The following is a 26,699-nucleotide window of genomic DNA, read 5'->3' as shown; positions in this document are numbered from 1 at the left end:
CTATAAACCAATGCTTTACTATAAACCCACAACTCTAGTGTTATATGGTTGTCGCAGCTTTCACCTGGTAGCTACAACTGGCTGCATTTTTTAATAAGTGTATCATAAGGCTCGGTGCCTAATCTACTGAGATTGTATACTACAAATATAGTTAGGTGATATAGACAGAACAGAATATTTGTTGCTCAGGATTGAACTGGGAAGTCCTTGATGGTCTTTGACCTTGGCTCTTTTCTTGCATATATTTCATTACTAAAGTAGATACGATGTTTCCCTGAAAATAAGATCTAACTGGAAAATAAGCCCTAGCATAATTTTTCAGGATGCTCATAATATGAGCCCTACCCTAAAAATAAACCCCAGTTAAGATTGTCAGCCAGGTGGATGCATTTACTGTATTTCCACAAAATAAGATCTCATCAGAAAATAAGCCCTAATGTGTCTTGGAGCAAAAATTAATATAAGACCTGGTTTTATTCTTGGGGAACATTATCAATGCTACATGGTAGTGGTGATTGCTTTCATTCTGTGACTTGTCAGTGTTGGTGGGGTGGTCATGATGCCCCTTGATTGGGATCAAGGAGTCATCAAGAGAAATCCTGCCAACATTGACAGGGCAACATTGACAGGGCAAGCCACTGTATATTAGAGAAAGATTCATTCTCTAGCCTCACCATTTTAAAGAAATACTCATTCTCAAAAAGACATTTAACGCAGTTGTGGTTTGCACATACACTATAGGATATACTTAAGGATACTTCATATAACTTCCACATTATGTGTCCCTTCTGAGCAGCTGACCTCTGATGAATTGTGAATGTTAAAAACATGTGATTATGAGCCAGAGAACAATTTATGGGGGAAGTAATGAACAAGTTCTTAATATAGCCAAACTGAATTTGTAGTATCATCAGATAATTACAAGTGATGCTTTTAGTCAATAGAAGGGCTTTTAACATGTATTTTTATTAATGCATTTTTCCCATCAATCGTGTCCAATTCTCAGAGATTGCCTTGACAAGTCTTTGCAGTTTACTTGGCAAAGTTTTTCAGAAGTGCATTGCCTACTTCCTAGGTCTAATACAGCTGCTTTGTGCCTAAGGCAGGACTTGAATTCATGGTATTCCAGTTTCTAGCCCAATACCTTGACCACTACATCAGATTTGCTGTATATTTCATATATAATTACATACTTCACACAATGAAAATTTCTGTTCCATTTATGCCCTGATGGAACTTCTATAGATTATTGAATATACAGATATTAAGTATAAATTAAGGTGTATATTATGTCTAGAGAGCTGCAAAAGTTACTGAACAGTAAATAACAGTGCTAAATGTTTTTATTTCGCCCACTTTGCCCCCATTCACACCTATATACAAGATTATATCCTTTATATTCTCTTTTATTGAATTGAAAATCACTATTGTGCATTTTCTTTCTTTTTTCTTTTTAGATCTTTCAGCTGCCCAAAGAAAGTTTGCTCGTTCACTGAGAGATTTCAGGTTTGAATGTATTGGTGATGCTGAAACAGATGATGAAAGATGCATAGGTATGTCAGTATAATAAAATTTATACAGGTAGGTCATGTTTAACAACTAATCATTTATCAGCCTTCTGAAATTTCAACAGATCCCCCAAAAGCTTCTTATGACCTGGTTCCAGAGTTCCTATGGTTACACACAGACACACATATACTATAACTATATGACTGCATTGTGAGGGCCTGTATTCTGTGGTCACATGACCATGGTTTACAATTTGTTTTTGCCAGTTTCTGACCTTCTTGGCTTATTTCTAGCAGAAAAAACATGCATAGGAATATGTGGATTTGCTTAACAATTATGGTGTTTGCTTAACAACTGTGGGGCTTGCTTTCTGACCTTGGCACTTGTTTAACAACCACTGCAAAAGAAAACATAAAATCAGGTCACTTGGATACCTTTACTTATGAATGTCGTGACTTATAACAGAAAATCCTGGCTTCATTATGTTTGTAAGTGGAGGACTACCTATATGAAATGTCAAGTTTTATTTTTTTCTATTTTATTTGTTGCATACTGTGTCTGATATTTATTCCTGTTACAGATGCATCCCTTCATGAATTCTCTAACTTTCTGAAAAATTTAGAAGAACAAAGAGAAATAATGGTGAGTTCTATTTGATAAAATATAGCAGTATGTCATCTGTCAGTTCTGTTGTCTGAATATTTCTTATTAGTTTTCAAACTCCAAAAGTTTCTTATATATCCATTTGAGCCTCTTGAAGAAAATCTTTTAATTTACCCTAATTTTTCTAAAAGTTTCAATATATAAAAATACTTGGCCAAGCTTGTCTGCATTTAGAAATCAAGAAGGATTGGGCTTTTGGCTAGATAGGAGAACTCCAGGGTATATCAGGGTATGTCAGGTATATCTACGCATTCTTTGAACTCAAAAGGTCGTACTTTAGGGTCGTACTCAGTAAGTATCATTGGTAGTTTTTTTGTACTTTAACCTGAAGTTCCCCAATCAATATCGTCTCCAGGTCTGAGATTACTGTTCCTATCATTCCATAGCCAGTCTTGTGTTGGTTTCTATAGACTCCTACCTAAGCAAGGAAAACATTTGAAGAAAGTTTGAAGCAGGTAATCCTTGAAAATTGGTGTCCTCCAAATCTAATCTAACTGGGAACGTTGGACTGATTTACCAACCTTTTTCCTTTACAGAAAGTACAGATTAGAAATTCATATTGCATTTTCTCATTAATGAAAATATTTTTAGCACTTCACTGCAACATTCAAAATAAGTTTTAGTAAGATGACAGGTGATTCATTGGGAGTTTCTGTCGATCTAAAGCTGCTGTTTCATTTCATGATTTCTTGATGTGTTATTCCTGACAAAAACGTCTCTCTTATGGAAACATATACACCCAAATGCTTGGAAAGTATTCTTAAACACACTTGGAATAAAGGAAGAAATGTGAAATTTTGTTTTGAGATGAACTCTTCCAATGCAAATGTATACTTTTTGTAAGATCGCAAATTGTTTGATAAAATGTAAAGAGGAATCCTTTCTCCCCTGTTTCCATTTGGTAATATTCCATGCAACTGGGAAAATGTAATTGCTGTCTTATACACATTTAGATAAAAGTAATCCACGTTTTCTTCTTACAGTACTTCCAGCATTTGGCATTTCTCAGAGAAACTAAGCAGGATCAGACTAAAGACTAACATGGATTTTGGGGAGAGGGGGGAAATTCTCACAAAAAGTAGTGGCAAATTACTTCTTTATGTTGTAACCTTTGCCTCCCACCAAATCTTGGCTATTTTGGTTTGGTCACTGAGATGAGCTAAATTTGTGAGACTCTTTTTTTAAAAAAGATTAGAATTATGACAAGTCTTCCTAAAAACATTCAGAAAGAAATCTACAGTATAACCAGTTGTAAAAAAATTGAGGCAAGGTTCATCTTCAAAGCAGAAAACCCTACATCTATTTCCAAGTGTTATAGAATCCTTCAGACAATAATAAATATGCCTCAGCAATGTGAAAGTTTACTTCATTCTTTAAATCTATTACGTTGCTCTCTAGGTGCAAGTAAGGCTTTCTATATTTAACCATAGAGATTAAAGTTTTTGCATAATTTTTACCATCATCATACCCCCAAATGTAACAATTGTCAATAAGTCAGGGAATAAACTCTGGATAGTGGATGTTGTAATACTTAGACATAGCAGAATAGAAGAGACGATGCAAAATACAAAAGGTCTACCAATAGAAGAAGTGACTGTGTCAAAAGAAAGCAAAGATAGTGATAGGTGCTTTGGCTGTACTCCCAAAACATCTGGAATGCCACTTGAATATTTTCAGTTTTGGGCATGGCTTGGTGGGTATGGCATGGTAGGCATGGCAGGGGAAGGATATTGTAAAATCTCTATGCCCACCCAACTCCTGGGGGAAGGTTACTGCAAAATCCCATATCTCTCCCCACCCCACTAACCTGCTTTCCAGCTCCGTTCTCCTGTGCAGGGCAACAAAAGAAGACCCAGCCGATCAGCTGGGACTCGGGAGGCAGAGAATAGATGGGGGCGGGGCCAGTCAGAGGTGGGATTTGCTGGTTCTCTGAACTACTCAAAATTTCTGCTACCGGTTCTTCAGAACTAGATAGAACCTGCTGTATACCACTTCTGTGCCTACCCCAGGTTCTTGGGAAGAAGGAGGATAGATGAATGAAAATGCCGAACCCAGACTATAAACATCTGGCTGATGTTTATTACACTTATTAAATTTATATGCCATCCAACTTAATAACTTTGGGTGCCTCAATGATCAAACAAAGAATTACAATGAAGTAAGAAAATGTAAAAGATAGAGATACAATATGGCAACTGCCTGAAATAAAAACTTGATGAAAAGCCATATCTTTGTGAGTTTTCTAAAAAAACAGCATCTGGAATTGGCAGTAAATGTCATTCCAGAGGTGCAGTTGTGCCTCATTGTAAGTAATTAAGCAAAATATGTTCTGATGCACTTTGATATATACCCTAATACATCATTGTCAAAAAAAGTTATTAGAACATAGGAAAGTATACCCTAGCCAAAACTATTTGAAGTCTGTTATATTTCTATGTGAGACAAATTTACAACTGATAATAATTAATATAATTATGATAATAATTTTCATACATGTATGCTGCTTTTCTTGTGTCAGTGATAGCTTATTAATAGAAGTTGGTGTGGATTTATTTTTAAAACATATTTTCATTTGGAAAACACAGTATAATATTTTCTACCTACTGTAAAATAATCATAACTATACTTGCATTTATTATTTTCTTCATTGAAAGGCCCTAAGTGTAACTGAAACTCTTATCAAGCCTCTGGAAAAATTCAGAAAAGAACAACTTGGAGCAGTAAAGGTTTGTTAATAACTTTTGCTTTTGTAGCTTCATTTCCATTTTATCTGTTTTGTTTTGCAAGTGAAATGGTAAAAGAAAAAGTTGGAGATTATGGTTTCTTCAGTTCTTTATAGATACATGCGTATTAAGTTCAGTTAATATTTAACTAAAGATTTTGTATATTCTTACTTAGAAATAGCACTTAGACTAATGTACCACTCCACAGTGCTTTACAGCACTCTCTGAGTGGTTTACAGAGTAAGCATACTGGCTCCAACAATCTGGGTCTTCATTTTTTTGACCTCAGAAGAATGCAAGGCAGAGCCATCAGGATCAAATTTCTGGCTGTGGGCAGAGTTAGCCTGCAATACTGCATTCTAAACACTGTGTCACCACAGCTCTGAATTTTTGCTTTTCCATTCAGAACTGCAAACTTGCCCAGACTATTAATTAAGGCCTATGAGGTGATTTCAAAAAATTGATAGCTTCTCTGAGTGCTGTTGTGTTTCATATTATACACAAAAATTGAATATAGGAGCTTTGATATAAACTGCAGTATTCCTGTAAATCAGAATTTCATTTTTATAAAAACATGTATATATAATAATACATTTGTGATGTTAAAAATGACAAAAACCAACCAGTTTATAAAGTTTATGTTTCTTTTATCTTTCCATTTAAAATGTTTTAGGAAGAAAAAAAGCGGTTCGATAAAGAAACAGAAAAGAACTATAGTTCACTGGAGAAACATTTAAACATGTCAGCTAAGAAGAAAGAAGCACAAATATTGGAGGTATCATTTATACTATATTGTCAAACCTCTATCTGTTGTAAGCATTTGCAATAATAATTCTTTTGAAAATAAGTTGCTAGCAGCAATTTTTCCATTCCGAGTTGGAAGCAGAGAATCAATAGCTGAAACCTGGGACTTTCTATTGATAATATATATTATTTATTTTATACATAATAAACACAATTAAGCCCCAAATGTAGAAGATGACCAGGCAGAGCCCATGGTAGAGTCAAATGCATTATATGTTTGGAATCATTACATTCCCAAAAGAGACCCAAGTTGACCCCACCGCATGAATTCTATTAACCCTTATATAGTGCCAATTTGGCTTGATTGTTGCTAGATCAGATTCTTGTGTCTAGGTAGCATGAAATATTTTTTTTAGTGCTTTGAACTCTACTTCTGTTATTGGTTCCTTGCCCATAACAGCTATCAGTGCTTAGATTATATAAGTGTATTTTCCAGGTTTCAAAATGCAAGTATATTAGATTGCTGTTTTTGATTATATGTCATTCATTAAAATTTATTGTGTGAATGCAGATTATGCATTTGAATAAAATGAAATATGAGGTCTGAGTCAATTTTTGGTGAAAACTGCATCTTTTAATGAGCTTGTTTCAATGCTTTACAATTATTTGCTTTAATTCATTGAGAAAAACAAAAATAGTTAAAGCCTAATAACTTTCCTTTCTGTTAATTTGTTGGTTTCCTCTCATTTGCTGTAATAAATTTTAGAGAATCTTAACTTTTTTGCCACCTCCTTTGACCATAAAGTTTGGTGTGTATACTTACTTTTAAATTAATGCAAATGATTTTGTGTTAGATTGTGATATTTGACATAAGTTTCTGTATAGAAAATCTGAATCTTAAAAAAGCAAAACTATGTTTTTTTTATGCAGGCAGACAACCAAATAGAGCAAAACAGAAAACATTTCTATGAGTTGTTACTTGTATATGTGTGTAAACTGCAAGAGATACAAGAAAGAAAAAAATTCGAGTTTGTAGAACCTGTAAGTAGAATATTAAAAACATTTCTGAAAGAAAATAAATTTTAGAATAGAAAACAAGTAAAAGTAGATTTAGAAATAAGTAAAAATTTGCATTGTGCTGTACTTTGCTATTTTACTGAAGAACATTTAATTACAGTATTCTGTGAATTATGAATGTACAGATTTTTATTTTTGTGACTAAACAGTGGAATTCTGTGATATGCCATAAAGCCCCATTGAAGGCAGGACTTAATTTATTTAAAACTAAGAGGAAAGTAAAAGGAAGTAAAAGAAATACTCCTTTGCCATCTAAATAAAAAGAAAAATCTTATTGTGTTTTTAGGTCCTGTCGTTTTTTCAGGGCATGTTCACATTCTACCATCAAGGTTATGAACTTGCCAAAGATTTTAACCATTACAAAATGGATCTGCAGATCAATATCCAGAATGTAAGTGAAGCCATCCTTCGATTGTAAAATATGTCCATCTTTAACTCTGACCCTGCTACTTCAATTTTGTATTTCTGTAATGCATGATCTGTAATGATTTTCTACAGAACTTTTGAAATGTAATGCCATCTGCAGGTTAATATGCTATATGACTTGTTAAGACTTTCTGTAGTAACCAAATAAATATTTCTGCACATTTTGTATAATTTCACAATTGAAAATAAAAAATGAAATTCTTTTCTGTATTAATTTTTAATAAATAATTTTCCATTATTTTTAAATAAGTTGAAATATATATAAAATAATTTTTTGACAGTTCCATATATTGGGCATTATGTATCAAATAATTAGAAATTGTAATATAAACTGAAAAATTAAATTTCTATATGGAAGATTGGTATTATAAGCAATTATCTATGATTATGTTCATACTTTTATATGAAATCAAAACTAAAGTTCTGAACAGCCATTAGAAACTTAAATATTAAGACAGCTTTTATATAGTGTATTGTCTTGTATTGTCCTATTTCATTATATTGTATTATATGTTAAGTTAATGTAAATTATTATATAATAATTAATCCAATTTCAGGAGAAATTAGTATTGGTAGCACTGTTATCAATTTGATAGGCTTTCATATGCGAGTTAGACACAACGATGTCTTCAAAATGCATATCATCCACTTTAAATGTCTGTAGATTCTCATTCATCCAGGTCATGGTTGTCCCAGAAGTGTTTTTCTAAAAGGCAACTGGACTTGGATTTTTTTTCCTTTGAAAACATTTCACTTCTCATCCAAGAACTTCTTCAGTTTACGAACTTCAGTTCAGTTCAGTTAGTTGGATGACTTTGGTCTAGGCATTGATTGTCAACCATAGGAAAAAGGCAAAGGAAAACCACTTCCAAAAATGTCAAAAAAAACTTGAATGAATTTCATTAAGCATGAAAGTCTGCTGGGTCAGTCACTTTCTTTCAGTTCAACTCATCTCACAAGGTTGTTATTATAGGGAAAAATAGGAGAAAATAGTAGTAGTATTGAGTTGTTTATAATAGAAATGGTATATAAATGAAATTTAAAAAAATGCAGTCTCCAGAAATTAAGACAAAAGGTATATATACATACAAAGCCAGATCATTCCCTACCATCTCCAGTTAGTAAGTTTCAGCAACCAGAATGAAACTTTGGAAGAGTTGTAATCTTCCATGTTTCTGTTATCTGGAAAATTGTATTTAATATATTTGTAGCTATATATAATTACAAAGAGATATAAAATACCAGGAAGTTATTAGTTGTTTTGATTTCTTTTTAGAATTACATGCTTATGGTTTTTTACTGTTAAGTTTTAAAATCTTTTCTTGCAGACAAGGAATCGTTTTGAGGGAACAAGATCAGAAGTGGAAGACCTCATGAACAAAATCAAGCAAAATCCCAAAAAACACAAAAGAGCAAATCAGTTTGCAATGGAAGGTTATCTTTATGTGCAGGAAAAAAGTAAGCTACAACAATACGGCCTCCACCAATAGGAAGGCCCAGCATGATTTCTAGGCATGAGCTGAAATTAAGCCCCACCCCCAAAATTTAGGCTTATTTAAACCATGTGTTTCCCCGCCATTTCTCACATCGTTCGTTAGAACTACACGAGGTGAAGAGAAATGGGGGGAAAGGGCGGGGGGGGTAGGGAGAAAACTTGCCTTTAGGAATGCCCTGCAGGTAGCCTAGGCTAGAATACTCTGATCTACCAATAGAACATCAGCCAATAGAAGCTCCCCGAAGGTAGAGTCCCCAGCCGCTTCTGGGCGAGGCGTGGCTGCCCGTGTCCCCTCGCCATTAGGCAGTGTCTTTCAGGCGATGGAAGCTCCCCAAGTGCAGTCACCAGCCACTTCGATTGGCTGGTAGAAGTGGCCTCGGGGCGAGCGCACACACCCCCTCGCCACGAAGCCGCTTCTACTGGCCGATAGATGTGGCTGGTGACTGCACTTGGGGAGCTTCCATCGCCCGAAAGACCCTGCCTAATGGCGAGGAGACACGGGCAGCCATGCCTCGCCCTGAAGCGGCTGGGGACTCTGCCTTCAGGGAGCTTTCATTGGCCGATAGAAGCGGCCTCGCAGTGAGGTACGTGCATATGGGCCGCTCTAGATGGGAGAGGAAATTCAGTCATCCCCGAAAAGACGGCCTAGCTGTCAAAAAAAAAATGAGGCCCAGCCTTTATTTTGTGAGAAACACAGTATTTGTTTAGTTTTATGGTAAGAATTTGTAAAAATACATACAGGCTATTTAGCAATGTTTTTTTCTGCTAAAATTTGAATAAACTGATTACTTATGGGCAAGTCTTACTTAATGACTGTTCTGCTTAGTGAGTTAAAGCTAAGACATACCTGAAAAATTAACTTTATGACTGTTCCTCATATTTACACTCATTGCAGCATTCCCGTGGTTGTGTGATGGAAATGTGGGTGCTTTGTAACCAGTGAGCATTTACAACTGTCATAGCACCCCATAGTCATGTGTTTTCCATTTGTGTACTTCCGAGAAGCACAAGCAGTGGAGCTGGCAGTAAAATCATGAGTCACAGTCTCAATTTATAACCATGTATGATTTGCTTAATGACTGCAGAAGACATGATAGTATAAGTACATCATGGTCACGTGCTGTTTTGCTTAATGCCCTCATAATTTAGCAATGGTGTTGCTAGTTCTATTGTGGTAGTTAAATGAGAACTACCTGAATAAAAGTTTTTTTCTCTTCTCATTTTAATTCCCTACGTTTACTGTATTTCCATATTCTTAGAATAATTTTACATTTTCTATTGTTTTTGCTGTTGTGATTCTGTTAACCAGAATACATACATTGGTTGTATTTATTTATTTGATTTGGATTCATGTGTAAGAATCTGAAAAACATCAGTGTATAACTAACAATTTGAAGTTTTAATTATTACTGTTTTGTGAAGGACCTGCACCATTTGGTTCCAGTTGGATAAAACATTATTGCATGTATAAGAAGGAATCAAAGAAGTTTACTATGTTACCTTTTGAACACAGATCAGGAGGAAAAAGTGTGAGTATATTTCATATCAAAAGAACAGTAAAAGAGGGAAAATACGTTCTATACTGCTTCTATGTGCATTTGACATTTTCTTTTTATAGTTAGATACAATATTAGGAATTACAAATAATAAGCTTGGAGGGTTCTGAAATTCAATTTTGGAAAGCTTTAACAAAATGCACATATTTTATCCATAGTAATTCATTATTACCACAGTTATTTAAAAGCTTATTTGTAATAACTTCCTAGTAAGGCACAAAAATTAAATTCCATTGACCATTTTTTTATTACATTCATTTTATTTATTCAAATATACATTACCCTTGCACAATATGTCTTTTTTCAGAAAACCTGTTCATATTAGTGGTTTTCAAGTTCAAAAAACTCTTTGATAACTGTTTGAATGTTAAATATTTGAAATCTGCAGCATTTCAGTGTTCTTACAATATTTATCTTTCCTATGTCCTTTCTAAATTATCAGTATAGCAATAGTATTTAGATTATATACCACTACCAGATCAAACTGCTGACAGTGATCAGAATTAGCCTGCAATACTGCATTCTAACCACTGTGCTGATGTATGCTCATTGTATAGGCTTCTTTCTGTATTAGTAGCAATTAAGGTAGAATGATTTTTGTTGAAAGGATTCTTCCTCTTCTATGCCCAATATCTTAAAAGATCAGTCAGCCAATTTAACTTGACTGTCATATAAGATGATGAGAAACATTTTCTGAAGTACCCCATCTGTTATTCAGTAAATATTCTGTTACCCCTGAGAAATTCATTTGATAATATAGTGAATTCTAGGCATGCATTATATTCAGTTCCAAAAATTCTACAATATTGATGGATGCTTTCATTCTAAACAAATCAAACAATAACAAACTTCTGTTATTAATCACATTTTTCCTGACATTTTTAGTAATAGTCGTATTCGTGTAATTTATTTCAGGGTGAATTGGAAGTCTATCTACTTCAGAACTGTACTAAAAGGAATACTGATTCTATAGATAGGAGATTTTGCTTTGATATGGAAGTACTAGAGAGGTAAGTTGGTCAGGTGTATCTTAATATTACTTTTAAGTGAATTTATTTCAGTTTATTAATTTATTTATTCAATTTATTAAAGGCACCTTAAAATCCATTTAGCAGCCCCGCATAAAGTGCAAGAAATCTAGAAATAAAGCACCCCTAACCAGTTTCTGCTTGAATGTCTACAGTGAGAAAGGGGCCATAATTATTTTATCATAACTTCAACGCACACTGTTTTTATCATATGTCTCTTTGTGGTCAGCCAAAATCTGTGGTCCTGTAAAACAGTATGTTTAATTTTGCCATCTAGAATCAGGATTTTCCATTTTCAGTGTGGCAACAGTTTATACAAGTGAAGAGTATATGATACTTCTCAATCCTCTTTTCCTTGTAAAACCTGTATATGTATCATGTTCTTCATCAGAATTTTTTTTCATACTTCTGATAATCTTGCTAAAAGCTGTAGCACTGAAACCAATAGGAATAATGGAATTCATGTGCACATATGGTAAACAAGGAAATTCACAGTGTTTGCATTAGGGTATGTAAGTAGACTAACTATTCTTATAAACTAAAAGATACCCAATCTGTTTGAAATTTTGAAATGGGGACATGTACAAAATGGCTGTATCTTCTGGAGACTGCAAAGCATCAGACCACTATTTGCTATCTCTTCTAACATAATTCTATCCCTATTTTTGTCATTTTTTTACTAGCTAGATAACATTTTCAAATCATTGGGATGAAAATGCCCATTTTTTTTTACTTTTAAGATACAGTAAAACTTGGACAAGAATATTTATGATTATCATGAGAGATGTGATGTGTACATTGACATTCTTATTTACCACACTAGGGATCCTAATTTTAAACCCTGCATGCTTTTAGTGTAAATTTTTCCTGGGCTTCCATATCATATACCCATTTCACAATTCCTTTTCAAAATAGAAAGTACAGGAAAAAAGTAAGAAATACAAAGCAAAATAAATGAAAGTTAACAGATTAGAGAAAATAAAAATAAATTAAATGTAAATGACACCAGTGTTATTGACATATCCACTTTCATGCCTTTCTGTTCTTTCAAATTATCCTTTGTATTTTTCTTAATTTATATTGCATTTCTATATTTATATTTTCAATAAAAGTTATTATTAAAAACATGTAATAATACTAAATTTACCATTCTGGTCATTCTTTCAGGAAAAATTCCATAACTATTGATGTCTTGTTTTAATGAGCTTCAATAATAACAATAGCAATGGCATTTAGACTTATATACTGCTCCATAGTACTTTATAAGCAGTTTACAGAGTCAGCATATTTCCTTCAACAATTTGGATCCTCCTTTTACTGACCTCAAAAACATGGAAGTATGAGCCAAACTTGAGCCAGTCAAGATTGAACTCCTGGCAGTGGGCAGAGTCAGCCTGAAATACAGCATTCTAAGCACTACACCACTCTGGCTCCTCCTAATCTTTAAGCTTATATATGCTATTGGTCTAAAATGTCTTTTGGAATTGACTTTAATTAACTTTAGTTAAGGCCATCCAGAATTTCAAGTTCAGATATAATGACTTGCTTCATGTATTATGCTAAACCATTGTTTCTAGGTGTGTGTGTGTGTGTGTGTGTGTGTGTGTGTGTGTGCATGTGTGTGTGTGCATGCGCCTGTACATTAGGCTTTGGCTTGTGTGCCTTATTTTCTTTTTCACCTAGCACTATGAACTACTATATTACAATTTCAAAGACATCTGGTAGTTTCAAAGATGTTGCATTTGTAGAGTGTAGTGATGAAAACATTACAATACATGAAAATCAGTGTTCATTCGTCATTTAAATAACTTTAAATACTCTGCTTTTCCAGACCTGGTATGCCTTTCACCCTGCAAGCATTCTCAGAAGAGGACAGGAACATGTGGTTTGAAGCCTTAGATGGGAAGGAAACTGTAAGAGAATTATGATTTTTACACATAAGTAAACATGAAGAGACTTCTAATGCAACACAGACTATATGTATTATTAATTGTATAGTTTGTGTGGCACAACTTACGCATTATGTCTTACATAAAAAACAGAATAGGTCACTTTTAAATACTAATGCATGTATACTGGCATAGAATTTTATGGATCAGTTGCATGGAACTTTCCAATTTAAAGGTATATATGTGCATGTGCTTCTGTTTATCTGCTTTTAAATGTACATATGGAAATATATACAAAAAATACACCTAGGAATAAATGAATGTTCCTTGTAAGAGGAAAAGGTATAATGTATAAATTAGACATAGACTAAAAGTGTGAAAATGTGTTACTGGATTTTCTGAATTAAAAATTTCCAGAACTGTCACAGCATAATTTTGTTATTTCATTTTTGAAGAAAATTATCCTAAAGTAAATTTGTTGGACAACAAAGATTTTGCTTCCAGAATGCTTTTGGGTGTATCTTGCAAAGTTTTGGTTCCTAATAAAGAAAATAACGTGTAATTTAATATATATTGTTTTATAGAAGTGTGTTTTGTACATCTTTCAGTACTTATTGGCTATGCTGCACTAATGAAAGAAACATACAAAAACAACATGGAATTGTTGTTGAATATCCAGTATAACTGGAATATCTATAGATATCTAAAAGTAATGGCTCTCTGCTGCTTGTAATGCAATTTGTATACCAGGTATTGTTGTTACATATGTGTATGGGACAGGCCATGCAAGAGAATTGCATTACATTAAAAAGAAACAGCCACTCTGAAAGAATTTGTTTTCAGGACAGAAAAGCATGGCCCATGGACTACTTGTTGATTTGACATAGATACCTTTGTCACTGCTTCACATAAAACTTGGACTGTTGAAAAGTTTTGTGAAAGCGATTAACAAAGAAAGTGAAGATATTCATTGTTTGAGCAAGAATAACTGATGCCAAAATTGGTGAAAGCAATTTTGCTTGCATATGGCATAGGTCATTAATGACATATCTGTTTGAAGATCTGTTAGTGGGGCCAAAGAAAAGCATCTGAAAAAACATTCAAGGATGTTGTTGACAATTTTCTTAGCAACTATAGAGCATCAAACTACAACCAGCTGATTGACAAACCCTTTCCAGCATATCAGAACATGAAGTGCAACATGTCACTTAATATTCATTTTCTACATTCACACTTGCACTTCTTTCCTGAAAATCTAGTGCAGTCAGTAACAAGAATGGTGAAAGATTTAACCAGGACACTACCACCATGGAAAAATGGTACCAGGGTAACTGGAATCCATCAATGCTGATGGAAACATTAGGCAATTAAATACAACATAGTTAAATTAATCTTTTCATATTTCTCAAGATTCCTGTGTGATACAGTCATTCTGAAATTATATTTGTTTTCAGTTTGAAGGGGTCTATCATAGTCACCAAAAGTTTTTCAGGAAACAAAACTTGAAAAAAATGTCCAGTATCATTAAGTCTTACGATATAAATTGACAGCCTTAATAAGAAGGGTTATCTCAGAAATGTTACTGTTTATGTCTACAGTTTTAAAGAAACACTTCACTCTTGGTCTACATCAAGTATTTGTGTATGTAGAAATACCAAGTATGATATTTATACTGTATTAATTTTCTTTCATTTCTCATAATTAAATTTAACATAATTTAAAAGATATAAATAATGATAATATATCTTGTTGAAGTTCCAGTTTCCTTTTCTGTCCACACATTACCAAATTATACAGTTTAGACATGCAGAAATTAAAATATTATTAACAAATCAGAAGCTCCTTTTCAGTGTGAAAAAAAATTAAATGAAGGAAACAGCATAAAATGTACAAATAATTTTGAAGGATCATCTTTCCTTTGGAAGGAAGGTCGTTAGAATTTAAAAAAAAACCATTAACAAATACATACTACCCCAGGCAACACTACAAAATAAATACAAAAATAGAAGTAAGAGGAGAATGGATTATATAAGGTTCCTTAATATATTGAAATATTGAAAACAGAATGAAGAAAGTATGATAATCAGTAGGGAGGTTCTGTCAGAAGTCTTAAGAATTTAGAAGAGGGATAAGACCTCTCTGGTTTGTAAGGCTAATCCAATTCGTCTTGTCTGTCCAATTCAGAGGACTTCAACAAAGCACAGCCTCTCGTTTATTTGAGAGTGCCTACATCTGCAGTGTTAGCAAAATTAACATCCCAAAAGATGCCATGTAATTGCTGACACTTAAAAGCAGTTATAGATGCCTGAGGAGGGTTTGGATTTTCCTCTGCCTCTAGTGCCATTATTTGGATTATGGAAGGAAATTATGAACCCAGTCCTCTGGCTTGATTCTGATGTAATTTGCATTGGTCAACTATACCATTCAGAACAATGCTTATTTATGCATGTAGAAACAGATGAAAATTAGAAATTCTTAGTTTCAAAGAAATTAACTGACCAAGTAGTATTTTGATTCAATTCTAAACAACTCATTTTTGTCTTTTAAAAGAGTGTGCATTTCTTCCTTACCCAGATGTTTAATTGCTTGTATCTTGAGTACAGTTAGAAGTTTACCTTTCTTTTTGTTTTGTGTTTTGTGTTTTGTTAGGTGTTTCTCAATTTGAACAAGACTAATACACAAAAAGAGGGAAGTAAGTACTAGAGTTAAAACAATCTTCAAATTAAAATTAAATTTTCCAGAATAATTCCTGACTCTATTCTGGATTTTTTTGAAAAATTGTGAGCTGCCCAGATTAGCCACAGATCAGTTGGTTGGCTAAATAAATTTGTTAAACAAACAAATAAACTTTATTCTATCTTGTGTATAAGTAATCCTCGACTTACATCTACAATTGAATCCATAATTTCTGCTGTTAAGCGAGACATTTGGCAGATGAATTTTGCCCCATTTTATGACCTTTCTTGTAAAAGTTGTTAAGTGAATCACTGCAATTGTTAAATTAGTTACATGGTTGTTAAGTGAATCTGGCTTTCCCATTGACTTTGTCAGGAGGTTGTAAAAGGGGATGATCTCCTTATAAGTGTGAGTCAGTTGTCGAGCATCCAAATTTTGATCATGTGACCATGGGGATGCTGCGATGGTTGTAAGTGTGAAAAACGGCCATTAGTCACTTTTTTGTAAGTGTCTTTGTATCTTTGAAAAGAGTTATTAAATGAACTGTTGTAAATTGATGACTACTTACTATTCTAGCTATGAGATAAAAAAATCATTTGAAACAAAATTGTGTTGCAATTTTATTCAATAGTTGCTTCAGGCTGTATTTTAGAAAAAGCTCTGATGCCCCCTTAGTTTGATTCAGAATTGAAATCTAAATGTATCTAAATTTCAGCTCATACTTTTCAGTTTCCACTGAATATCAGTGGAAATGAACAAAGAATCATATTATTGTTGTTGTTTAGTGTAGCAGGATAAAAGTGCAAAATAATACTTTTGGGGGTAAGTGCTATTAATGAAGAATGTTTGTTTTTTATGCATATTTCAACTTTCTTTTCAAAGTAATTTTATTTTGTGACACAATTAGATATAATATAAACAAAAGGAGAAAACAACTGTTTATGTAATAAACCCAATAGCCATATATTGGGTTAATATATATTGCTTTTAAAACCCTTTCCCCACTTCAATGGTAAAATCCCTTCCCCCGCTTTAGTTGTTTGTTTAGCTATAGCTAAAATTTTTTTATATAAGTGATCTTTTATTGTAACATGGAACATATTTCATTAGAGCTGAAATATTTTCAATATTTTGTCTTCTTAGGTGCGCAGCTAGATAAGATTGGATTCACAATTCTCAGAAAATGCATTAGTGCTATTGAAAAAAGAGGTAAAGACAAGAATTCGTGGATTGAACAGAAAGAAATAACCTTTCATCTTGCCCCTAATGAACATTCATGGGGATAAAAACAGAGTGGAAAAGTGGGAACATTCCAACTTCTACTCAGCTTTGCTGTTTCATGAGCATAATCCTTGAGCCCGAATGGTTTTCTTGCTAGGGCCACCTTTTTAAGGTACCAAATAAATCATGAACAGGGAACTTTTCATCTCCATATTTGGGTCTCCATGATCATCTTTATGTTTTACAGTATTCCTACATCTTGCACAAATGTATCTTTCTTTCATTGTCATAGAGAGGAAGGGAGATTAGGTTTCTTTTTTTGCAGCAATCCTGCTCAGTCACAGGACTCTTGGGAGGAAGGAAGAAGTCTTGTAATAATATCCTCTTTTCTCCAGCAATTCTGAACAGGCATGCTGGCAGAGAAAGAATCCAAAGCCATTAGACTCTGTGTGTGTGTGTGTGTGTGTGTGTGTGTGTGTGTGTGTGTGTGTAATCTGGCTCCCCGCTTCTTCTCAGCAACGTTGTTTGCAGATCATACTTTTCTCTTTTCAAAAAAGAAACTTAACAGAGTTGCTGACTTACACACATATTTTATACAGATATTTTATACAACTGGAACAGAACATTTATCTTGTTACTGTTACTGTCTGTGTATCACAATAAAGGAAGTCACGTTGTCCACCTATGAAATGAACACAAAACGTATGAAAAGATGACTTGGGAAAGGGACAAAATAGCGTTTTGCAGAATTGCACATAGCATTCTAATATATTCCTCTTCTGAGAATTCATACTTCACTTCCCATATATTCATTTTAATGTCTTTCCTGCATTTTCTTCACTTGTTATAATAATTCATTGCTGGAAAGATAGATGGCAGCAGTAAGCTATTATTCCTTGAGATCTACTACAGCAAGATTTGCACAAGTGAGGAATTGAAAGGACTATAATAAAAATCTTGAAACTGCTTTTCAAAATAGCTCTACAAGACTACTAAGGTCTGTCATAGGCATTAAAATATTCATTCTACAAAATATGTTCAGAATAAGAATTGAGTTTTTATGAATTCTAGGACTATAGTTTGTATCTTATCAACCATGGGTAAATTAGGTTTAAGTCTAATAACATCTGAATAGCTATAGCTTGATTTTGCTGCTTTAGTATATTTTAGTTGATCTCCCAAATCATATTCACATATAAGCTTTACACCTAGGAAATGTCAGTAATATTTGGGAGCATACAAGATGCTTTAAATAACAAATAATATTAGATTGATGTGATCAAACCAAAATCTTTAATATATTGTTGCTTTTTTTTACAATGTTTTATTTTTTTCAAAAGATTAAACTGCAAAACCAAAATAATAATAATTGAACAGAAACAAAAGAGTTAGACAAAAATATTTAAAAAGTGATATATGTAAATTAAAATAAAAGAAAAAACATGTATTTTCTATTACCTATTATTGCGTATTTTCACTAAGAATTCTGACTATCATCAGGTCACTAGTTAACTTGTTAGTATTCAATCTTTTTACCATATCTTCATATTTTCAAATGGCTGAAGCTGTGATATACTGAGATTCTCAGACAAAGTAGATGGGATAATGTCAACAATACCTTCTCAATTGCTTACCAATACCTGAGTGATGGTAAGTAATGGATCGTGTCCAGGGTATTGCAGTGGAAATCACTATAAATTAAGAATTTATATGAAAGTACCAGTTGTTCTCCTAAGGGAAACAATGTAACACTAGCACCTACCCCAGGACAAAGGAAAAAGAAGAACTTTGATGTTTTCATTGACTTAGGAGAAGTAGAAGTTTTGTCCCTTTAAGAGTAGAATATGTTAGTGGGAATAACAGCAGATAATAATGGACAATTGTATTAATAGCTAGAGGTTTTGGTGACTAAAATGGTGCTTTAGCATGTAATAGCTTGAAGGATTAAGTGTTTTTGGGCGGGAGCTAGGAAAGGCAAAGGGAGGTAATACAGTAAGAAAATTGTTATCCCTGCAGTAGTTAAGCTATCTTACCATGTGTTAATCATTTGTGTTTGCTGGACTGCCTCCCAACCAGCAGTATACTGTATTTTCTGGGAAAGTCTCCAAGGATTTAATTTTGCTTGTTTTCAGTTGCCTAGATTCTGGGAAGGATAAACAAAGTAATACTTTTTGCTGTTAGTCTTAACTGCATTGAATTGTTAGAAAAGGAAAAGGCAGAAATAATATATTTTACAGAAACATCATGAAGAAATGAAGCATACAAGTTTCAGCTACTTTAGACAAACAGATGTTTGGAAATCTCATTGCATTATGTTGGAAAAAATTATAGCTGCCACCAAATATTTTTATAGTTCAGTTCTGTAGAACAGACGGTGTCATCCTTTTAAGTCAGGGGTCTCCAACCTTGGCAACTTTAAGCCGGGAGGACTTTAACACCCAGAATTCCCCAGCCAGCTTTGCTGGGAGTTGAAATCTACCAGGCTTAAGGTTGCCAAAGTTGGAAACCCCTGTTTTAAGTGACAAGGGCTTCACTTATACTTTGACTGTGAAGATAGAAGGCTGCAAAGTAGTGGGAGGAAAACATGGGTGAAACTGGGATTTGGAGGACATTTTATTTTCAAGAGCTGTGGTAGTGCAGTGATTAGAATGCAATATTGCAGATAATTCTACCAACTGTTAGCAGTTTGATTCTGACCAGTTCAAGATTGACTCAGCTTCCATCCTTCCAAGTTCAGTAAAATGAAAACCCGGATTGTTGGGGGCCATATGTTGACTGTAAACTGCTTAGAAAGGACAGTAAAGCGCTGTGAAGTGGTATATAAGCCTAAGTGCTACTGCTATTATAATTATTCTTTTAAAGATGATACTTTTTAAAATGTCAGGAAAATATGTGTTCAGTTGTCAATAGTTCTGCTCAGAAAAGGTTTTGCAGGCTAAAAGGACATTATGTGAACTGGGCTGTAAGTGGTCCCCCTGCTGTACAAGATTTGGTTGGCAAGTCCATTTAGTGCAGCCCATGCACTTATTCCTCCTTCCTCCTATTTATTAGGCATATAGATTCATTAGGGTGCTCCAAGGATAGTGTTGGTTTTCTGTTCGTTTTAGGTTTATGTGCCTGGAAAATGAACTGCTTTGGAAATAAAGCTTACTTTTATCTTTCTAAATATAGCAAAGATTTCTGTTGCCACAACCAAATCTCTAGCAAAGAACTCATTGATTTTGAAAGGACAGAAAGCTTCACAGTAACATGTTTCATAAATTTCCACAAACAAAAACAATTAAGATTTATATGATCAAATAATTTATTTTAATAACTCTGAGAAGTGTTAACTATTTTTTCTATTATCTATTAAAATAAACCATGTTTTATGTACAAGAAATTAAAATTTGTTAAATTCCCTGATAATTGTATTTTAAGAGTGTTAAATTATTTTGCACACCTCAGGATTAGTGTGATTTTTAGCTTGATCCATATTATTATTTTCTTTTGTCTTTACTGTTAGCAATTCAGGAAATACATATCCTGAAAACATACAGATTTATTATATTTTCTAACCGTTTCTTGGAACTGTTAGGATTGTGTCATAGAAAAATAATTAGAAATTATGAGATCTTTGTCACTATTAGCAGTTCCATGTTATAAAACTAGGTATACTAACTGAAAAAACTGAAAATATAAATACTGCAATTTATATAACTGGTTGAAAAGAGGAGAGCATAGATAATTGCTGTGGCAATACCAAGGGATAGTAGAACGGAAGACCAAAAGCTGCAGAAGATCACAAAGATCAATATCTAAAAACTGAAGTTGAAAGATTATGGCATAAATTGGCCATGGTGGTCGCAGTAGTTATTGGCACACTGGATACCATACCAAATTTTTTTGGCACATTGGCAAAATTTCTATCTGTCTTTTACAAAGACCATACTAGGACTACACATATACTACATTGATAGATTATGACATCCTAGGCTCTTGAGAAGAACTCAATGTGTAGGAAGTCCAACAACAGCTAAAAAACTGCCAGCTGTGATTTCATGTTGCATACAATAACAACAGCAACTTCAATACTCTTCATAGGCAAGATGTAATTGAAGTTTACAATGGTTAGATAGTGCCTTAAGTTTGGGTGTATCTTCTCGATTAATATTTATTGTCTTAGGTGTGATAAAGAGCTTAACTTGTCATAATTTAAATTATGAACTAACCAGGGAGAAAAATATTGAACCTATGTTAACCAGTATATTGAGGAGCCTCGGTGGCGCAGTGGTTAGAGTGCAGTACTGCAAGCTACTCCTACTGCAATATGGCAGATCGAATCCCACCAGGCTCAAGGTTGACTCAGCCTTCCATCCTTCCGAGGTGGGTAAAATGAAGACCCATATTGTTGGGGGCAATATGCTGACTCTGTAAACTGCTTTGAGAGGCCTGTAAAGCACTATAAAGCGGTATATAAGTCTAAGTGCTATTGCTATATTGAACTAAAAGTGTTTTCATTGATGCATGGATGCATTTGAATTCTTCAAATATTTTGTTATTATGTTATGTTAGCTCTTATATACCATTTTACTTAATCAGGTTTAAAAAAACCCTACACTGTTTAGGATTTTGTCTCCACAGTAACTAAAGAGATGTTTGTGGGAAGCCTTATGCATTCTTCAGTATTCTTCTGTTTCTAAAAGCTAATTCCCAACTGTTTTTAGTTGTCAGTGGATTAATTGTTTCAAATCTGTTCATCATTCCTGAGCCAGGTAAATGCTTATAATAAATATAAGACTTATTTATGTTTAATAACTTTTATTTATTCTTTTGTGTTTCTATTAGGTATAAATGATCAAGGACTGTATAGAGTTGTCGGGGTGAGTTCAAAAGTCCAGAGACTTCTGAATTTGTTGATGGGTATGCTCATTTTTAAAATCTGCTTCTATCATTATATATGTATATTTCCTTTTTATGTTGTTTTCAATTTTTAGTTTTCTCTTTAAGTCATGTCAAGATAGGAAAGCAATGATGTTGGGAATTGGCTTTTTTAACGGACATTGAGGGCATAATTTAATACAAAGCTTTAATACAAAGTTCCCATTATGCCCTTTAATTCATCAAAGTAAAAAAAAAATCTGAAAATATATGAAAATCTGAAAGATTTAAGATATTTGCAGTTTGTTCAAGGTTTTTCCTTAATTATGAGGGGACAAAATTCTGATGAAATGAAAACAGTATATTTAGATATTTTTAAAGTAGATAAAAGGATAGTTTTAACATATTGAAATTTTTCTCATTTCAGTGCAAATGTATATGTCTGTATGTGTTTAATCCTTATTTTGAGTTCTAGTGATTTTTCTTGGAAATTATACTCATCCCTTTGATAACATTTTCATTTAATTCTGACACAAATATATGGCATCTATATTGTTATGAGTGTTCATCTGTCTACTACCCAACCCCACCGTAATAGTCAACACTGCAAATTTTTCATATTTCTTGTGCACAGCTTTTGGCAGTACATGAAATCATATCAGACTACCTGGATTACTCTAAAAAAACAATAATAAAAAAGACTACCTGGATTACTTGAGCTTTCTGTGTCTTCCAAACCTGTCGTTTGATAGAATCTCAAGGATTCATTGATATTCAGAGAAGCTAGTTTGCAATAGGCTCCTCTCCAGGAGCATGTAGCTCCATCTGTGCTGATAACACAGTGTTCTTTGGCAGATAAAACTAGAGGAAACTAGCAAATGAATTCATCTCATTACCTCAGACATTATGTGGATGGCAAAGTACTTTATTTTACTGTATGCACTGTTGTCAAATCCTTGCCACTTGTATGATGCTGAGTGTCTCTGCTGAAAATATGACAGATATTATACAGAATACTGTCTTGTTTGCCATATTAATTTGTCAAGATGATCTGACTGATTATTAATTAACTATCTTTAATTGGTATCAGCAATTAAAGCAATTGACTTAAGAAAGCTACCTCAATATTTCTTATAGCTTCAGGAAGAATTAGGAAGTAAAAGAAAGAAGCTATTGAAACAAAGTGCATGAATCCTATTATGGAAATCCATAAAACCCAACTTAATCTACTGTTTTGTTGGAGAAAGTTATTAAAACAGTTTAAATTTAAATAGCTGATGGCAATTCCAGTTTAGTACAGTGGTTTAATGCATAGGATACAGAATAGAAGACCATGAATTCAGATTTTACCTTAGGCTCAAAGTCAGCTGGGTGACCTTTGGCCAATCTCTCTCAGTCCTCGGAAGTAGGCAAAGGCAAACCACTTCTGAAAAAGAAAACTTCAGGAACTAATCCAGGCAATTGCAAGGAATCAACACTGATTTGAAGTCACACACCCCCAAAATCTTTTTATATACATATTATAGAATGCAGTCTACTTCCTTGTATTTTGTTGTATATGCATCAAATAGAAGCTTATTGGGTTCTATTTTATAAAGAATATTAGCCACTATCCTATGGCCTTTGTCTGAGATCCATGCTTCTTAGGTTATTCATTTTTTAAGCTTGTTTTTTATGGAAAAGCAGGAAACGAAAACCTATTCTGCTACTGCATCATGTTTCAGCACATTGTTCTGCCTTACAAAAACTTACCTGGATAGGTATGCAATCATAAGACCTCATTTCCGAAATTGTGATCCTTGGGCTTAGCAAGATTTGCAAGAGGAAAGGAATGTTGTGAGAAAGCAAAAATAAAGTTGGGGATAGAAAATGCATAAAACAGATGTGCAGGTTTAAATAATTTATCTACAAAAAAGAATATTACAGTTAAAAGAATTAAATGGATCTGATTGTTAGAAAAATACTGTAACATTCTTCATAAGTGTCTCAGTCACTGCATATGAGAGTTTTGAACATGGACTACCGTACAACCTTGTCAGGAGCTTCTTACCGCTGAGGACATTTTTATATTTATTAAATTTATTTGCCGCTCATTTTACCGTGGGGCTACTCTGGAAAGCTTACAACAATAAAATGGGAAAAAAACATGTAAAAATAACAATAGTAAAGCAACAAAAGCATAAATGTAAACAGTTCTACAGCAAATGGAAGTTCTATAGCAAAGAAGCAAGCTAATGAGAACATCTTGGCTGAAAATTCCATTCATTATCAAAATCTTGCAAGTGAGAAACACCTTGACTGTTTTTTGTGACTTAAGATAGGTGTGATTCTCTATGCTAGTCTAGTTGTTTCATGGGATCTAATATACAGTGTAGTAAGAACCTGCACTTTGACCTCCAGTTACTTAGTTGCCTAGTTTTAAGGCCTGACTTTTTAGAGTGGTGTTGAAGAAGCTGTATCAAATATTAGACATTTTGCAAAGACTAACTGTAGTTTTCTTTTATACTCTAAAGTGGCCTCACTTCAGTCTCTTTATCTATACTATATTTGGGATCTTAGTGGATGGCCACTGAATCTTGGAATTTTATGCCTGCAAGAAAGTCTTTTTGTGATATACAACAGATATTTGTCTGTTCTGGATTGATAAAATAATCTCTCTTTTGTCTGATGGATAAAAGAGATGTATCAATAATATCAATATTTATTAATTTAATTGACAAAATTGACAAAATATTGTAACAAGCCAAAATCATAGAGTCCATGAGAAATCACTCTACTAACTAGTTTGATTTCTGCAGTCCTGGTGTCTTCCAGACAAGGGAGCATTCAGCATTACATATTAAATGTTTGACTTCAAAATGTTACTTCGTTTGATATTATTATTGCTTTTCATTCTGTATTAATGAGTGCCATTTGTCCCAAAATATAAGTATTTTATACCAGAATGTAATATAAGCCTGCTAATAACCCAAACATAATGCACAGAGATCACAACAGACAATAGGTGTAAATTTGATTTTTGAAATGGTCTTTTCTGTACTTGTACAATTTCCCCATTATTTTCTAGTTTCTACTTCTTATGCATAGAAAATAAGAAAAAGAATCTTGTCTTAATTTTCTTCATTAACAGAACTTTATGATTTGATTTATTGATACTTTCATAAGTTCAGTTATGCTGTATGGTATCTGGAATCTAAATTATAACTGATCAAAGTTACCTGCTTATGTGTATTTTCTAGATGCAAAAACATGTGATGAAGTTGATTTGGAAGGTAATACAGAATGGGAAGTGAAGACAATAACAAGTACAGTGAAACAATACTTAAGGTACTATTAAATATGTTATATTTTTATAATTTAATTGAAATTACAACAGATGGTGAATGTTATGTGAAAAATGAAAATATAAATAATTTTAGGAAGCATGTAGAATATTATTTCTGGAATTCCTTCCAATCCTTTAAAACAGGAATGTCAAACTTTCGTTGTCATGGCAGTGTCAAGTGACATATCAGACTTTGTTTCCCTTTACTAAACGTGGCTACCACGTGAAATATCTGGCCCATGGGCTGCGATTTTGACAGACCTGCTTTAAAATCTGTTCCATGCCAGATGACCTGAAATGACCTGGGAGTAGTTTAGAATGGAGGGATCAGCAACATGTCAAGCTGCTGAAAGTTGTCCTTTTTGTAGCAATGCATATGGGCACATTTTTCTCTATAGCCTCAGCTGGTTTATTGACACAATATTTCTTTTGGCTTATTCTGCCACCCCCAGTTTGGTTGTTCTCCTGCCCTGTGGTTATAGAGTTACACTGTTAATGGATAGACAGACACTCAAGCTCCTTTACATAATTTTCTTTTCAACACTCCTTTGGTTTAGAAAGAAAAAGAAGTGTATTGTAATTTTCAGAGTGCAATCTGTGCAAATAGACATAATAAACTTTTGTTTTGAAAAAACCAAATCCTTTAAAGAATCAATTGTTTCCTGTATGATAATCATACCTTTATTTTTACCTGGCTCTGGTGGCAAATACTCCAAGGTTTTCTTCATGTGCAATGTGGAATACAACCCAGATAAATATTTCATGGAATGATTATTTTTCCCATTTTTTATAAAAAGCATCCTATGTAGAATGTTAAACAGTGCAAAATTAAAATGAATGCATTGTGTTATGATAAAATAGACAGTTTCCCTCCCTTTTAGAATGTTTGTATTTAAACTTGATTGTACATTTAAATGATCTTTTTTCTCCTTAATTATTCCAATGTTTTTGTTTTAACAGAAGCCTGCCAGAGCCCTTAATGACGTATGAATTACATGGAGAGTTCATCACTCCTGCTAGTAAATACATGACATATCATACTTTTATTTCTTTTAAAATAATAATTATTGGAAATCAGGGAAATTCAGTTAGGTAACTCAAAATCTTTTCCAAAAATCATTGTATATTTCTGGTCCTCCTACAAATGCATGCAGTATTCAAAATGTTAAAAACTTTCTACATAGTACAACAACCTCACTGCAAGCTATTATACAATCTATATATTCCAATTCATATATAAAAACTTAAGTGTATTGGGCTAAATACAAGGATATTGCAACACGTGTTAGCATCTTACGAAAATGGACAATGAGAAAACTGGATGTAACCTCCCAGAATGTAATGCAGTTGAATTACATAGAAGCTTGAACTTTATGTTAAGAATCTTTCTTAAAAACTGTCAGCATAACCATATTTAACTAAAGAAGAATTATTTTATGATTGAGGTTCCCCCCCCCTCAGAAAATCCATATTGTACTGGAGGGGGAAAAATGACCTAGATATTGAT

At 33.4% G+C, this 26,699-nt stretch overlaps 1 protein-coding gene across 1 annotated transcript in view; it reads left to right on the top strand.

Annotated features, from left to right (window-relative positions):
• ARHGAP10 (Rho GTPase activating protein 10) overlaps window positions 1-26,699 on the top strand; it is a 119,798-nt gene that overhangs the window by 44,627 nt on the left and 48,472 nt on the right. Inside the window, exons 2-16 of the mRNA XM_026698128.2 lie at window positions 1,458-1,553; window positions 2,090-2,151; window positions 4,827-4,898; window positions 5,569-5,670; window positions 6,570-6,680; window positions 7,003-7,107; window positions 8,471-8,600; window positions 10,060-10,166; window positions 11,109-11,203; window positions 13,053-13,134; window positions 15,760-15,802; window positions 16,930-16,995; window positions 21,835-21,909; window positions 25,107-25,194; window positions 26,153-26,211. Coding sequence (XP_026553913.1) covers window positions 1,458-1,553; window positions 2,090-2,151; window positions 4,827-4,898; window positions 5,569-5,670; window positions 6,570-6,680; window positions 7,003-7,107; window positions 8,471-8,600; window positions 10,060-10,166; window positions 11,109-11,203; window positions 13,053-13,134; window positions 15,760-15,802; window positions 16,930-16,995; window positions 21,835-21,909; window positions 25,107-25,194; window positions 26,153-26,211 — 1,293 coding nt within the window. The remainder of the gene's footprint in view (window positions 1-1,457; window positions 1,554-2,089; window positions 2,152-4,826; window positions 4,899-5,568; window positions 5,671-6,569; window positions 6,681-7,002; window positions 7,108-8,470; window positions 8,601-10,059; window positions 10,167-11,108; window positions 11,204-13,052; window positions 13,135-15,759; window positions 15,803-16,929; window positions 16,996-21,834; window positions 21,910-25,106; window positions 25,195-26,152; window positions 26,212-26,699) is intronic.

The sequence above is a fragment of the Pseudonaja textilis genome, chromosome 6 (assembly GCF_049901715.1).
Source record: "Pseudonaja textilis isolate UNSWEBS1 chromosome 6, rPseTex1.2, whole genome shotgun sequence".
NCBI lineage: Eukaryota > Metazoa > Chordata > Lepidosauria > Squamata > Elapidae > Pseudonaja > Pseudonaja textilis.
Note: the sequence above shows the minus strand (reverse complement) of the source record. Positions and strands in the feature narration are given on the sequence as shown.